The 16,704-nt window shown below is 35.6% G+C and overlaps 1 protein-coding gene across 1 annotated transcript; it reads right to left on the bottom strand.

Moving 5' to 3' along the window:
- Positions 1-937: 937 nt before the first annotated feature.
- LOC115963697 (golgin candidate 2-like) lies at positions 938-14,947 on the bottom strand. Its single transcript, XM_031082815.1, has 10 exons — positions 14,669-14,947; positions 13,315-14,397; positions 8,741-8,851; positions 8,500-8,559; positions 7,692-7,749; positions 6,862-6,914; positions 6,621-6,713; positions 2,311-2,436; positions 1,460-1,507; positions 938-1,367 (listed from the first exon to the last, which is right to left on the bottom strand). Exons 1-10 carry the CDS (start codon positions 14,720-14,722, stop codon positions 1,002-1,004), a joined length of 2,052 nt encoding a protein of 683 aa, XP_030938675.1. The 5' UTR covers positions 14,723-14,947; the 3' UTR covers positions 938-1,001.
- Positions 14,948-16,704: the final 1,757 nt, after the last annotated feature.

Genomic DNA, 16,704 nt, shown 5'->3' on the forward strand with positions numbered 1-16,704 from the left:
AGTTCCACACTTGCATAAGTTTGCTCCGTAGCAATTTTTTTTAAAATTTTTTGCAATAGCTGCATAAAATGTGGTTTCCACTAGACACCTCTCTGAAACGTGATCTTCCCTATTGGTTTTTCAATTCAATTGATACCAATAGAATATTATTATCTCTGCCTCAAATCAATAGAAGCTTGAGCATAGGATAGTTTTCTCCTTGCTATCCAGTTATCCTCCCTATATTTCAATTTACTTTACAATCTCAGCAAGCAAATCTAAACCAGGAACACTAAACCCTTATTGATTCAGTTTAAATATACCTTTCATTCATTTAAAAAATCGTTTGGTCTCAAAGATTTATATTCAGACTATTACTAACTGACCATGGTACTTAAACAGCTACCATCTTTTTGCTTGGCCCTCTTTTCTGTTTCTGCCTTCCTCCTCTCTTTCTTCTCTTCACTTTTGCTCTCCAAGGCTTCTTAAATTGGGTTTCTTTACTTAATTCAACGCCATTTCATAATTTCATTTAACCACCTAGTTAATGTTATCCATCTTCCTGGGGCATAGGGTGTAATGATTCCTAAGGCATTGGGTTTAATTCATTATACTTTTGAACCTTCATGCTAATTTGTTAGACCACTATAGGGTTGGAAGTAGTCTCTCATTATACCACCCACTCACAACATGTGTGGGTCCCATGTGTGATAGTGGCCTCAAGAAACTGTCTCATAAAATAATTTTCCCTTTTGTTGGTGTGAAATCTTCAACTTAAAAGAGGAAATGAACAAACTGCTCCTATTACTAGGTACTGAAATAAAATCTGGTAGGAAATTTTTTTGCACTGCATTGATGCGAAGTTGTGTGACTAATTACATCCCTAAATACAATCCCTACATATTCAGTGTTACTCGATGTGTGGGGGGAAGACTAGTTTCCATAATACACCAAGAAATGAAGACCTCTTAAAAGCTGAGGCAATCAAATGAATAATGAAGAAAAGCACAATATATTACAAATCATACACCTGCAGTGTTATTAATGTTTTCCAAGGAAATGACAGCACCAGATTTGGCTCCATTTGATTCTCGAGAATGTGACATGAATATATAAATGACCCAGAAGTGAAGGCATACAAGGTAAGCCAGAGACCACACCTTCGCTCTGGAATTCCTCCTTAAAAATACCTGACCAGCCAAGAAAATAGCATCCAACTGCTGAAGCAATGATCCCAAGTGTTTCCTGCCTGAACGCATCCTGTCATGAAACAGAGGCCCCCACTTTGATTCTGAGAGCTCCCACCTTCCTGATTCCAAGTCCCTTGATGAAGTACTTATAGAATCCGCTAGCATTGTCTTGTTTTCATCTAGAAATCTTGAAACCGCCTACACAATGCATCAAAGTATAAAGTGCAAATCACTAGATCTGTTTTATGTAGATAATACCAGTATAAAATAACTCTCGGGTGAGAATGTACCTCAATTCTGAAGAGAAGAGTTGCCTTCTCTGAGGAGAGAGCCTCAACCTGGTTGAACATTAAGAATTGAAATCTCAATGATAATTACACATACTACTGAATTTCATTTTATTACAGAAAATTTGTGATTTAGAATAATTTTACTACTGAAAAAGAACTCAATCATGAACTCTGTCCTAAGATAATTCAAGTTATCATACAAAGGAATCTTTCACAAACACTGGAACTAGATAATAATAAATTTTTGAAGTAGCTGATAGTTGTATTACAGAGAAGGATAACCAATAGCATACAATATGCAAAATGTCCATGATCGTAAAATGTTATATACTGGCAACAAACATTTGAATGTGAAACAAATTAGCAATAAATCAAACCAGGAGCCTTAAATAATAGCAGAGGCTCTAGTAATGGCAGACCTGGAAGCTAGATACTATATACATGACTTTTTGGTCTTCCATTTTTTTTATTGGCAAGTTAACCTTTGGGAGAGATAGTAAATTCAGTATTTTTTTTGCACGTGACGAGACACCCATTGCAAAACAATATAGCTAATTAACTTTTTTTTTTTTTTTTCAATTTTTATAAGAATATTAGTAATTAAATTTTATGGCTCCCATCCCTCTCAAAGCTCAAAAGGTGTCTCGGCTGAATTTGGTTCTTCATCAACAAAAGGCTGAATGATTCATTTATATCTGAGGACACTTTACAAACTCTTACGGTATGCTTTTGCCTTTTCTATATAAGGCATTAAGCTAAAAACCAGATGTATCATATGCCCCCCCATTCATCAAACAAAAATAAGTACAAGAAATCACCGACTGAATTATCCAGGATGTTTGAAGACAAACCTGGGCTTGTTTCTGAATTAAATGATCAGTCATCTGACCAAGCCTTTGCTTGAGCTCAGTTTCAACTTCAGTTGGCTCCTCTATCTCTTTCTTTGTAATTTCAATGTTTGCTTCCAGCTTCTTTGCCTGAAATATAGACGATACTGTAAGTAAAATATATTGATTGCCCAAGCTTATATATACGTGTACATATGGTATCAGTCAAATAAATCAGGTTAACATGATATGTCAAAAAAGATGGAACTTGGAATATAACTTTGGTAAACCATCAGAAGACCCCAAAGATAAAAGCAAAAAAATTCTTCATATAAATTGGATATGCTCTCGGTTGGTTAAACCCAAAACTTAAGTAACACCCAAAAACTCCAAAACTCTCTACCTTCCATCCAGCCCCATTGGCAACAGTGTATGGAGACTAAATGGCCATTCTGACATCCATTACAATAGACCACATAGATGCTCTTTCTCTCTCTCACTCACACACACACTAGAAAACAAACTGGATATTATAGAGCACTAGGAGGTCTTTGCACCAAGTCAAGCTCACCATATGTGGACCACAGCACCTATATCCTTTTTTACCCCTGGACTCACCATTAAAACTTGCATGTTCAAACGAAACCAAAGGAAGAGGAGATACATGATTAAACATCAGGCTTTCATTTGCACAAGAAATGAGTCATGCTAACAGCATTTACAAAAGAAAAGAAGCTGGGGACATCTCAAGGATATTGCAGTGAAAAAATGCTCAAACCTAAACCTACTTTATCCAAAAGAAGCAATGTACACAGTTTATCAACTTTTGCATTTAGATTCTTTATTGTTAAATAATAATAATGAAAGTACCTATTTGTCACATTTTCGGAACCAATAAAATCTGTGTGCTACTGACTCCACCCACCAAACCAGTTGCCAGGTAATCCATGGGGATTCACCCCTGGCAGGCTAGGTAGTTTATGCTCATGCCTAGGAGCCACATAACCTCTTCTTATGTCGCCAAAGGCTTACTCCATAAGGTTATATCTACTTATGTATTTGTATGTGTAGAAAAATCATATAATTATATTAAAATAGAATAACTTTTTATGTGATCTCAATAATATCACACTTTCATGGATTATACAAGAAATAATAGAAGAGGTGCCGCGACCATCAAATCCCTAAATATATAGCTAAATGAACCAATTACAAGGGTAACCAAAAAGATTGTAATGCCTACAGGAGCTTGAAAATCTCTATAAATGGGGAAAGGATATTAACCCAATTTGGCGATGCATGTCTTAATTCATAACACAAGGCATGGACTGTCTTGTAGCTTTCCTCCCCTGGATATCATGTGTATCCTTGCATCTATCAACATCAGTTTCATGACATTAGGGCTGGTCGCTAACCAGTTATATCCTAACCCATCCTACTGATCCCGTCTGACCCGAAGGGTCATGGATGGTTTCAAATGGGTGAATCAGTTGGTAGCAGATCTTATCTGTCACTTGCAGGCCAGGTGTCAGGTTTAGGGTTTCCAACTGAGTAACCCAACCAGATTGTATATTATATATAAAATATGTTTTTTTTTTTTTTTTTTTTTGGGGGCTACATGTGCGTTTTCTATTGTCTGGATATCTAACCTTATATGTTATCCCTATCCCCTCCCCCCTTCTTCTTTTTCTTCTTCTTCTTCTTCTTCTTCTTGATTATTTATATGGATTTGTATATGGGTTTAATGAATTTGGGATCTAGATTCAAAATGAGTTTGATGATTTGTATAGATTTTCATGGCATGTTGCTGGATTCAAGAGAAGGTAAAGGAGGAAGAGGGTAGGGGAAGAGAGAGAATCGGATGAGAGATGAGAGAGAGAAAAAAAAATAGAGAGCTACGATATCCGTTTTACATGGTTACTGTATAGTATATGCACAGTATTATAGATAGATTGATGTGGGTAAATTTTGAGCAAAAATGTGTAAAATTGTACACTTTCTATTTTACATCTGCTGATGTGATTGCTCTTAATATTGGGCACACACAAACTTCTACTGCACAAAGGTAGTCAACAACAAAAGGTGACTTAATATCGCTTGAAGCGTAAGGAAACAAAAAGGCACTAGGGGGATGGGCCCAAATTTCATCTTGTTAATTGGTCTATGGTTTGTACTCCACTTTCTTCAAGTGGTTTAGGGATTAGGAACCTGAGAACCTTTAATGTAGCTTTACTAGGGAAGTGGTTATGGAGATTTGAGCAAGAAAGGGATGCTCTATGGCGACAAGTGATAGAGGTGAAGTATTGTTGTGATTGGGGTGGTTGGTGTTCTAACTCATTCTCTAGTCCATATGGAGTTAGTTTGTGGAAAAATATTAGAAGGGGGTGGCCCTCTTTATCTTGGTTTATTTTGTATGAAATTGGAGATGGATCAAAAGTACAGTTTTGGCTAGATCAATGGTGTGGAACATCTTCTCTTACAGACTGCTATCTTGAAATATATAGGATTTGTCGAAACAAAGAGGCAAGTGTGGCTAATCTAATGAGGTACACCAATGGAGTCCTTCATTGGGAGATACATTTTTGTAGGGGTGTACATAATCGTGAATTGGAAGCTTTCTGGAGCTTCATAAATACCATTTATTGCACTCCTGTAAGGAGGATTGGGGAGGATAAGAGATGTTGGCTACCTTGTAAGAGTAAGGGGTTTATGGTTAGTGTGTACTACCATCTTCTAGTTGGCCATAGTGAGCAGTTTTTCCCTTGGAAAAGCATTTGGAAGCAAAAGATTCCTTCTAAAGTGGCTTTCTTTGTATGGACTGCTGCCTTGGGGAAATGATTGACAATTGACAATTTAAGGAAAAAGAAAGATATGCATTTTGGATTGGTGTTATATGTGCAAGTGTAATAGTGAAACTGTTGACCGTCTATTCCTTCATTGTCCGGTTGCTTTGGAGTTGTGGGATATGGTTTTTGGTTTATTTGGAGTTTGTTGGGTTATGCCAATGTCTATTGTTGAGCTTCTTGCTTGCTGGCAAGGTCAATTTGGTCGCCATCGTAATGGAGATATATGAATGGTTGTTCCTCATTGTTTGATGTGGTGTATTTGGAAGGAAAGAAATAGTTGGTTTTTTGAAGACAATCAACGATCTATGCCTAATCTCAAGTTTCTATTTTTCAGAACCTTATTGGACTAGTTCTCAATGTGGAGAAACCAAACTTTTTCTTCAATTTTGGATTTAGTTGATTTATGTAATTTTTGTATTTGATATGTACACCCATGTATACTCCCTGTGTACTTGGGTGTGTACTTGGGTGTCTCTCTTTTTTTTATATCAATATATCTTTATTACTTATCAATATATATATATATGTATAGTTATTATACATGTAGGACTTAAATCATATGTATCTAATATATTGAACTTTTTTAATCAGGTGTGTTTGATATGTGTTGTGTGAAGAAATTAGGTCTATTAATTGTAAAATTAGGTCCATTAAATCATATGTATCTAATATATTAAAATAAGGATTAAGAATATTAATATATATATATATATATATATATATCTTCTACTTCTTTTTGATAAATAAGTGAATTTCATTCATTAAAAGAAAAATGTCACCATACAATAAATGGTAAATATACCATAGTTTTTTTTTTGGATAGGTAATAAGAGTAATATTATTGATGAAAAAAGGAAAGGAAAATACAAGGAGTTCATGATGACGAACACATGAATAACCGCCCAAAGTAGTCATCCAACCAAACAAAGTATGTAAAAATTTGAGCTTCACATCCATCGCAGAATGTTCCAAGCCCTTCGAATGTTAAAACATGAGGCTCTAGCCTAAGCGCCTTTTTCATGGTCTAAGGTGCTCACCAAGGATCTAAAGTTGAACACCTTAGTAAAAGCGCCTCGCACCTAGGTGAACACCCGGCTCGCCTTTTACTTCCATGTACTGCACAAGGGAGGCCTTCTAAGAAGTAGTTGTCATCATAAATTGTAATGGCTACACACATATTAAAAGTTTAAAACCATTTAACTTAGGAGCATATTTTCAACAGTCTTCAGCTTTCACTGTCAAACAAAATGATTGTATGTGAGCATGCGCGTGTATACACACACAAAAAAAAAAAAAAAAAACATTTGTGTTTATAGATATTAAGTACTCAGGACATGATCTGCATGCATCTACAAAAGCTTACTTTTTCAATGGTGTCAACATCACAGAGCAAGGGGTGTTTAAAGCTAGAAATTAAATTCAATTTTTTATTATTATTATCAGAAATTGAAATCATTTATGAATATATCAATGGTTTGAAAAGCTAACCTTATCTTGCAATTGTATAACTTTATCAGCTATGAGAGAATATTCTGCCTCTAGTATCTCTCGTTCAAATTCCATTCCTTTTGAAGCAGCTAACTACAACATTATCAGATTAATGTAAAGATTATACAAAAGGCCAAGAAATTCATGTTGCTGCAAAGAGTTATTATGAAAGATGGAAAATATACATAGCTTTAAATGGCTCTCCCCCCAAAATAATCATCACAGACAGAATATAACTCACTTGTTTTAGAGATGTTCCAGTCTGATGAGAATTTGAGATCCTTCTCTTGATCTCTACGAGGAGAAAAAGGAGTTTGAAGGACCAAGCTCATATTGACAATGTTATATATTGATATAATAATATACTGAAAATGGGCACGAAGGACCAAGATATATATATTTTTCTTGATAGGTAAGAATAATTTTATTAAAAGAAGACTACTCCACGCATAATGGACACAAGATAGCCAAAAAAAATTACAATAGAATTAAGTATTGAACGTCTGTAGTATTCAAGGGTTACTGCTTATCCCCAGAGAAGCTCTTGAACTACTATTTTATTGACTCTTAGCATCTCAAAACCCTAACCCTCTCTTACAACCTTTATAACCCTAAATTTCTTAATTTTAGCTAATAAGCATTAGTCAGCAAATAACCTATCAAAACAAACCTTAAGAGCCTTAAATTAGTCTCAGCCCAGAAAATTATAAAAACATATTACACTAAGGATGAGATTATGCTCAAAAGTTCCTATAAACTCTAAAGCGTTCAATAGGCCATAGCAAACTCTAAAATTACAATTTCCCCTACCCATAACCAACCTAATAAGCTATTGTACACATAAGATTATGTTCTCGCATTGAGATTTTTACTTTTTTATTTAAGAGAAATTTTGGCCCAAGGGAGAGGGAAGGGGAATCTGTTTCTTTAAAAACTCATTGGATATTATAAATACCCTATTCAGTTCTTTTGGCAAGTAGTTGTACAGGTTGTGGTTGAAAACACAAAAGCATAGTCAGAGGGGATCAAAAAGTTTATTCAATTATTTGCACTGTAAGCTAGGAGACATACCTTCACAGGTCGCTTCTTTCAATTCAATTTGTTCCCGTAATTCTGCTACCCAATTAACCTGGTCCAAAAGTAAAATAAAAAGTATAAGCTACTCTGAAGTTCAATGGTACAATACTTCACCCTCCACTGCATTCTTATGCAAGGAAGTGGCATTTAAGCCAGAGCTCAATGGTACAATACCAACAACCTAAACTGTACTTTGATATATTTGCTGACTCTCCTGCAACTTTAACTTTTTCCAGTATCAAGGTCAAGCAATTTGCATACTTCTTTAGATGACCAGAGTTGTATGGCAACTATAGGCATTTCAAAGCAACAGCAAACTTAAGAGAATTAATAAAGGGCCTAAAAGCACCAGACAAAGTTTCTATCTTTCTTTTTCATTTTTATTTTTTTAAGAAGGTTTTGGCCCAAGGGGTGGGGGAGATGAGAGATTCAAACTAATGACCTTTGCTTCTTTAGGCGTAGTCCCCAACTGATTGTGCTACCCTTGAGGATAAAGGACTATAGTAAGTTTCTATTTGGCATATATAACATATGAGCTTGAACAAAGCACTCTGAACTCAAGGAACACAGTTATGGGGATAGTCAGAGCTGATGAAAAAACAAGTATCAAAACTAAAAAGACAGCCAAGATAGGCTAAGCATAAACTTGAAAGTCATGACACTTTCCAAAATATAATTTCATCCACTATTATTACACAAATCAAAACATTCAAACCAAGTGAAAAACATTCCAATCAGTAACTTATTTAAGAATTCAAGCACAGGATTGACACAATCATTTGTATAAAGGATCACATAGTACCTGTACTTCAAGATTCCACTGCACAGTAGCAAGGGATCTTGCAAGATCAGCATTAGCAGTCTGCAAGAACTTTTGACCTTTAGTAACAACAAATAACCTCATTAACTGCATTGCTTAAATTTTAATAAAGAAGAAAACATTGACTTCCATATGTAGCAGACACCCCAAAAAGAAGAAAGAGAGAGGACAAAAACCGTCTAAACATGAATATGAGGCAGATATCTAAAACAGGTTAAATTACCTCAAGTTTAGCCAATCGTGCAAGGGCCTCCCTTCTAGTATTATTATGCTTCTGTTTCTCTATATCAACAGCATCAAGTGTTTCCATCATAGTTGTCTGTAGATCGGAAGCCTAAAGCAAGCAAGAATGTAAAATTAAGTATACAATCACCGCAAGCATTTCAGGGACATCTTGCTAATAGTTGGCCAATTTCATATACACATGTATCAGACAAAGAAACTAGAAGCATCAACAGATAAAAAGTGTTTTCCGTTGTAACTAGCACCATGGAATGCACTATGCTCTTGAGATGTCAAGATGATTAGATTTACCATTGTTTTGGCACTTAGTTGTTTTGGAAAACCTTTTTTTTTGGATAAGTAGTTGTTTTGGAAAACAACTGAGCTTCTGTTACTCCTTGGACTTTAAGACTAGGGTTTGTAACCATAGGGCTTCAACTCAGGTGGATTGTTAGGTAGGTGGCCATCCCAAGCTCAAACCCAAGAATTAAGATGGTACAGCCATAACCAAAGTTGTCAATTCCATTCCATTCTAGCCAAAACGGGCAAAATATTTCATACCAGTTTTAAAACTGGTGCAGTGAACCCTTTATTCCCATCGGCTTAAAATTCCAGTGAGTTTCTCATTTCAGCATGCTCTAGCCTATTTCAGTATTTAGATTTCAGACAATATAGTTAACATCGTCTCTCTCTCTCTCTCCCCCCTTTTATTTCTTTCTTTTTCCCTTCCTGCTTTCTCCCTCTCTCTTATTTTCTTCTTTTCTTTCTTTATGTGGAGTGTGGACCATAGAAAACTGATTTTTTTTTTTTTTTTTTCAAAATAAAGGAAACACCAAAGTTGTAATGTTGTTTATCTTTTTTATTTTCTTATTCTTTTTTTTCACTTACATATTTTATTTTATTATTTACCTGTAGTTTGGGGTGAAATATATAGAGGATATATTAAGCTAACTTAACCATCAATTGGGTATACCACCAACAACTAGTGGTACACACAGGTGGTAGTGGGGCATTTTATTATGTTATAGTATTTTATAAAACAGTGTTAAGAATTTTTATTATTTGTGAATCGATATAGCATAAACTTGATAAATAGTCAGATAGATATATATCATTAACTCCAAAATGGTTCACTGGAACTGAAATATTCCGTTCCAATAGACAAACTAAAACGGTTAGCAAAACCGAATTGATAACCTCGCCCATAACTCAACTTAATTTTGACCTCTTGTGAGCAACCCTAACCAAACCATTCCCCTTTGGAGGGAGGGTGGGGGGAAGAGGAAATGCACAGATACAGAGGTTACACAGAATTTTATCTTTTGGTCAAACATTAAAAATAGGTAGGGAAATATGGTGAAGAAAGCAGCTCACAAATCTAATATATAAGAGCACTCTGCTAGTCTTTAAGTTTAAGACTATCTTTCACACCTGAAACCAAGGGCGTAGCCAGGATTTTTAACTTGGGGGGCCGAATTAGATGCTTGTACATTAGTCATAACTCATATATTTATGTGTATGTGTGAGATAGATAGAGTTAAAAGAAATAAAGAAATGAAGCTTAAAGATTAAGACTGCCACCTAAAAAAAAAAAATCACTAGTTAAGCAAAACAATGAACTTTTAGCGGCTTTCACATTTGAACATACACAAACATAGTGCACTTTTGTTTACTTAAAAATAAATAAATAGCATCTGGACAACTTTGTATTTTTGTATTTTTTCTGGTTTGAGTAAATGTGTGTTTTGCTGGGTGAAGTCCACTTGAGAAACTAAAATATTGTAATTGTAAAAATAGTCAAATTTCAAAATGAATGCTATAAAGAAATTAACATTGTATGATGCATAAGACCCACAACAAAATAAACACATATGACAATTGCTCCAGTCAATTGCTGAACTAAAGGCTAATGACTGAAAGGTAACTTATACTTTTACTTTTTTTTAGTCATTTTATATGCCATAATTTGCTAGACATCCCCACTTAGCTAATTATTTTCATTACTTCCATATACCTTCTTTAATCCTAATAGTTCCATGCTCTGGATACATCCAATCGTTAGCCAATAAAATTGAGACATACTTATGGTATCAAATATTTTTTATCACTCCTGCTAGTGTGTCATTCTATGTAGTTTTGAGAAATAATTGCCTCAGCTCTTTGATTGATCATACAACCACAACACATTTCAAAGGGGAAACCACTAAAACTAACATTAGACTAGGTATGTGAATTTTTTTGGAGGGGCCAATTGATACATTTGCAGGGGCCAGCTTGTTTTTATATAGTATTATATAGGGGTTTCAAAATCTTTGGGGTGGGGGGGGGGCCATGGCCCCCCCAAGCTTATGTGTGCCTCCACCCCTGCCTGAAACTAGCTTCAAGAAAGGTTGCAATACCCTCCAAAAATTCAATCTCTACAGAAGCTCCAAATCTGCAATAGCATTCTGAAGTGTAGTGAAATTCTAAAGGTAAAATATTTATTGCCCCAAACACAAGGACAATGACCTAAATGAGACTAAGAAGTGGAAGAATGTAATGAAAGCTATGACTCTCATTCAACACAAATGATAACTCATCCAGTGTCCTTTCCACTTTTACCATTTCTTGGCCACAATATAGCCCTGCTATCCTATAGCCTAGGCACTGTGTATGAGCACTTACTCTGTCTCTCCAAATCATGTGAGATTGAGACTGAGTCAAGTGGCTCAATTTTTCTTGCAGAACTGGACAAAATTTAATTTTTTACTAATAAAATAAAGACATATGTATCTGTGTGTGTATTTGTGTTTTTGAGCATGTTGCTGGCTGTATATTTTTCATAACGTTCAGCAATGATGAGGGCTGGGCAGATTTCCTAGGCATCAACCCAAACCTTGAATATGAGGGCAGATTGAGATTTTTCAACCCAAGCAAAAGCCTGACAACTGTAAACTTAGCCCAGCCTTGCCCAGGGCTCAGATTCAATTGTGCACAATCTCTCCAAGTGACAGTCCTACATATCAACCTTCCTTGTCCAACCCTAAACTAACATAAGTATAGATTTGGGGCATTAACCACCAATACCTCTCACAACCAATCCATATATGTCAAACCTTTAAGATCAAAAGCGGACAACTTTAGGATATTCTCCAAATGAAGTTGATCAATATGGAGATAACAAGCAGAAGATGTAAACTACCAATGTTCCAAACTCACAACATGAGGAAGTAAAATTGCATGTTTCAAGTTCCTTGAATCCTAAGTAGCTCCATGTCTTTTCTTTTTTAATTTGTATTTTTTTTTCTAGTTTCACTTGCAGGCAAGTGACAAAGTGAATAGTAACTGGAATCAACAATTACTAATATCAATAAAATGAGAAATGACAAGAACTATCAAATTGCCATACTAGGCTACAGAACTGGAAATAGTCCTCTCCCTTACCAAATCCTCCCCTAACATGGTTGAACCCAAGACCTCACTAAGCCTCTTCGGTAGGAAGCAACATAGAGAATACTAGAAAAGATCAGTGCTTCAATCAACCCACAACATTTTCTGTGTTAATAGTTTCTGCACAAACTATAAAGGCAATATTTTTAATTTTTTGGATAAGAAAGAGAGGGAGAGGGGGGGGGGGGGGGGAGATAATTTGATAGTTGGGGGATGGGGGATTGTACCTTGGAAAAAAGTGGAACTTTTCATTCATTTGTGAGGGATAAGAGGTTTTGAAACCTATGGTTTGAATTGTATTTATGGAACAGAATCGTGCTAATGCAATCAGATAGGATGATACTAGATTAGTTAGCAACTTTGTTGTCTGCTATGCATTTTTATTAAACACCATGAATAGTGATGCACGATGTGATTCTTTGACTAAAAGGAGCTCTCTTAATAAAAGCATTTTTATTGTCCCTTCATGCCAATCGGACAACTTCTTCCTGTTTCCTTTGGTTTTTATTTTATAAGTTGATCGTATAAAGATACCTCTTATCAAGAGTGATTGATACAAAAATTGTAAAATATATGTAGAGAGGTGATTTTAACTTATGTTCATGGTATACTTCCAATGCACTAGGACTACACCCTTTTGTTTCAATAGAATCTTACTATTATTATTATTATTATTATTTATTTTTTTTTTTAAAGGGAAAGAAAGATTTATGATCTATAACACAATTATATAAAGAAAAACGAACTATGTATGATTCTTCCCTACTCCAAGAAAACCAATCAATTATAAAAGAGAAAGTCTAGGGACAAAACAAAATCTTACAACATTCTCACAACACCCTTGTTTTGAGTTGTGGTGAGTCCCAGTAATATATATGTTTTTTTTTATTTCATTTTATTTTGACCTATGATTGACATCTCAATTGTGAAGATGTTGTAACATTTTGTTGTGGCCATAGAAGACCTTATTACAGTGCATCACATTTCCACAATTACACATAATATAATAGTCCCCGCCAAAAAAAAGAAGCACAAGCACAAAGAGCATGGCATCTTGTCCTGAACAAGAAATGATCTGGTCAACCTCATCACCAGTATAAATCCAACAAAAATAAGAGAACAATAACAAAATCTGGATAATTGTACCTCTTGTGCTTGTTGTTTGGCTCGGTCCTCTAGTATTTTCTCCAAGCTCTGCTTCTCCCCCTCCAACCTGGCAACCACATTCTCCCTCTCTTTGATAGCCACCACAGCTCTAGCTGCCAATTTTTCAGCCAGAATCTTTTCCCTCCTCCTCTTCTTTTCCTTCCTCTCGTTTTCACTTTCGGAGTCAGAAGTTGAACCTGAATCTGAATCTGAATCAGAACTCAAATCAATTGTCGAAGAAGAACCTCTCTTTAAATCATCAGAGACAGAACTTCTGGATGATGCAACGGATTTCTGCTTTTCCTCTATAGTATTTCTCAACCTACCCTGAACATTATCCATTCTAGTCTTCACATCAGATACCACATCAACCTTCTCCTTTATCTCCAGAGTTCGATTCAATGGTGAACAATCCTCCGAAGAAACACCCTTAGAGTCAAAATGCCTGCCATTCTCTTCATTTCTCTCATTCTTTGATTCTCCTACGAGCTTCACACCCGTTTCTAAGTACTTACCATCACTCTGCACATCAACACTCGAAGACCTCCCCAACGAATCCGAAGAGCTAGACTCCTCCCAATCACCCGCTTTCCCTTTAAACTTAGTTTCCTCCCCTGACTTCCAACTCGATTTCAAAACACTACTACCACTACCACTACCACTACTCTTCTGATTCCTCTTCACCTCCGATACCAAAACATTTGCCACTGAACTCCCTCGTCTCTTACCATCCTTCCTCAACCCGCGAATCACACTCCCACCATTACTGCGATTCACCACAGAGCTTGCGGTCTGATTAGGCGTGCCAAGGAGTTCAGTCCAATCACTATCCGTAAGTGTAGAAGACTTAGGTTTAGGTGAGGGTTTCGGGGCACTAGAAATCTCAATTTCCTTACTATTAAGAGTACTGAAATTTGGATCGCTGCGCAATTTTCCATTATAGTCATTGTTCTCTTGTGGTTTTTTCTTTAATTGATCTTTCAGAGGCACAATGCCCTCGCTTTTTGTCGGCGTATGGACATTTAGTTCATCGGCATAAGGCCTCTCGTCCTTGCGAAGCGAGTCCGCCGCTTGCTGATCGATCTGAACCGTGCATCACACCAATATTACACATCAAAATCTTGAAAGAATTGAAAGTATCAAAGACAAATCACAATATATAGTAGTATCACAAATTTAGAAGAGTTAAGAGCAGTAGAAAAATGTTAGATTCATAATTTAGGATCAGAGAAAATGCTAAGATTAACTCGAATTGAGTTTGGTGAAGTATAAATTTAAAATTAATTTTCTCGGGAAACAAACATAAGATTAGATAGAGAGAAAGAGAAAGAGAGAGAGAGAGAGAGAGTAGTGCCTGTTGGAGAAGACTTTCAGCGGCTTTGAGTTTGGATGAGATCCAATTGGCCATGGCCGTTTCAGATTCAGCTGGATTTCCAGGTTTTTTAGAGAGAGAAAGTCACGCACTTCGCCATTGTGTAACGGTCTTTTTTATTTCTTTGTTTTTGCAGAGAGAGAGAGAGAGAGAGAGAGAGAGAGGACGTTATGTTAACGTCAGAAGAAGAAATACAATGAAGAAGGTGAAGAAGAGGAGGGACGGTGACGAGTGGAGTGCTAGAGTGACGTGCGGGTGTGTGAAAAGGGAAAATGTGGAATTGTGGGCGTGGATGGATTTGGGACACGGAAAGTAGCAAATTGTTTTGATGACGTGCAGTGACGGATGAGAGAGAGAAAAGACCCGCAGCGCAACGTGTGCCACAAGCCCGATAATGACCGAGCAACGAAGTTTTCCACTATGAGGCCCGTTTGGTGGCAGATTTTTGTGAACGCGGGTTAGATCTGTTGGGTTTGGTGAATGCCTCTTTTTTTTTTTTTTTTTATGTGTGGTGAATGCCTCTTTTTTTTTGGTCACAAGAAAAATTGTTCCCTGAGTTTTTTTATTTTTTTATTTTTTTTAAATTAGCTCAATTAATAAATTAAGTTTATTGTATTTATCAACAACAAAAATTGTTTCTTTTCTAATGTTTGGTTGTGTTTTTGAAAATGTTATGAAAAAAAAACATTTTTTTTTGGTATTTAGCTTGCACTACAAATTGTAAATTTTTATATAATTATTAAACAATTTTAATTCGCAAATTTAAATATTAATACATTAACTAAATCAAACTAAAAAACGAAGACTACTAACATAAAATTATACTAACAAGTGACAAGCACACTGAAAATAAGAGTGCAACATCCCCCCCCCCCCCCCCAAAAAAAAAAAAAAAAAAAAAAAAAAAAAAAAAAAAAAAAAAAAACTATCAAGTAAACTTACACATTCACATGCATGATTACAAATTCTTAAAATTAAATACCCCTTAATGTAGGCAAGGATTCCATGAAATCACTCATGGCAATGAATATCTATTTTGAGTAGGAGGGATCTATGAAGAAAATGTTGATGCAAAAAGGTTAGAAACAACCATATATAGTGATGCAAGGGTTCAAACCAACTTCAAAGCCATATATATGGTAATGCATTGTCAACTGGGCTCTCAAGGTTATCAAGAATTCAAGATCACAATATAGGTGGGAGGGATCATGCTAAAATTTTGGAAGTTATGGACCTGTCTTAGCATCATAGGTGTTTAGAATTTATTTGATACAGGCTAAAAGTGGTGATTGCTATATATGGACCCTTAATCTTGATGGTGGTTACACAAAATGAAATTATAAAGCTAACCAAGTTCTTCCTCTCCATGTCTTTTAGTAAAGGAGGATTGAATCAAAGTAAGTAAATCCAAAATTAATGAAAAAATTAATCAAAGTGTTCCTATGATAGATAGCTTGGATTATACTACCTACACGAGAAGCATTAAATTAGAGATTTGCAATTGAAAATGGGTTGCGCAGGCGCAGCCTTCACACCAATTGCAAACCCACAAGCCTTTGAGTCGCTTCCCAATGCCAATGACCGCATTGAAAGGGATTTTGTTGGAATTGTAATGAAAGTTTTAAATTTTGAATTTTAGTTCTTCAATTATTGATTACAAATGAGAATACCTTTCTTCTTCTTCTTCTTTTCTTTTTTTCTTTTTTTGCTTTAAAGATTACGGATGAGAATACTTGGACCCTCCTTTTATCAATCATTTTGTATGGATGGTAAAATTGGCAAGCTTATGGAATTGTGGTTAGAAATAATTTGAAGCAAAAATTGTTCAATTAAGTAGTGAAAACCATGTTAGGTTTTTGTTTAGCCATATAAATCTTTTATTTCCTATATTGTTTCTTAGTTTCTAATTTAAATGGATTTGCTTGGTGTAAAAGATAACAAGTCTTGATGAAACTCCTTTGTGGATGTTCCTACTCATCTGCGATTCTAATTCAAATAGACTTGCTTGGTGTAAAAGA

The sequence above is a fragment of the Quercus lobata genome, chromosome 10 (assembly GCF_001633185.2).
Source record: "Quercus lobata isolate SW786 chromosome 10, ValleyOak3.0 Primary Assembly, whole genome shotgun sequence".
NCBI lineage: Eukaryota > Viridiplantae > Streptophyta > Magnoliopsida > Fagales > Fagaceae > Quercus > Quercus lobata.

Excerpts from the sequence above, each read along its gene's own strand:
- LOC115963697 (XM_031082815.1), bottom strand. The coding sequence starts at position 14,722 with ATGGCCAATTGGATCTCATCCAAACTCAAAGCCGCTGAAAGTCTTCTC. Across the intron at positions 8,852-13,314 it reads CCAAACAACAAGCACAAGAG|GCTTCCGATCTACAGACAAC; the intron begins GTACAATTATCC and ends TGCTTGCTTTAG. Across the intron at positions 1,368-1,459 it reads CTCTTCTCTTCAGAATTGAG|GCGGTTTCAAGATTTCTAGA; the intron begins GTACATTCTCAC and ends TGCATTGTGTAG.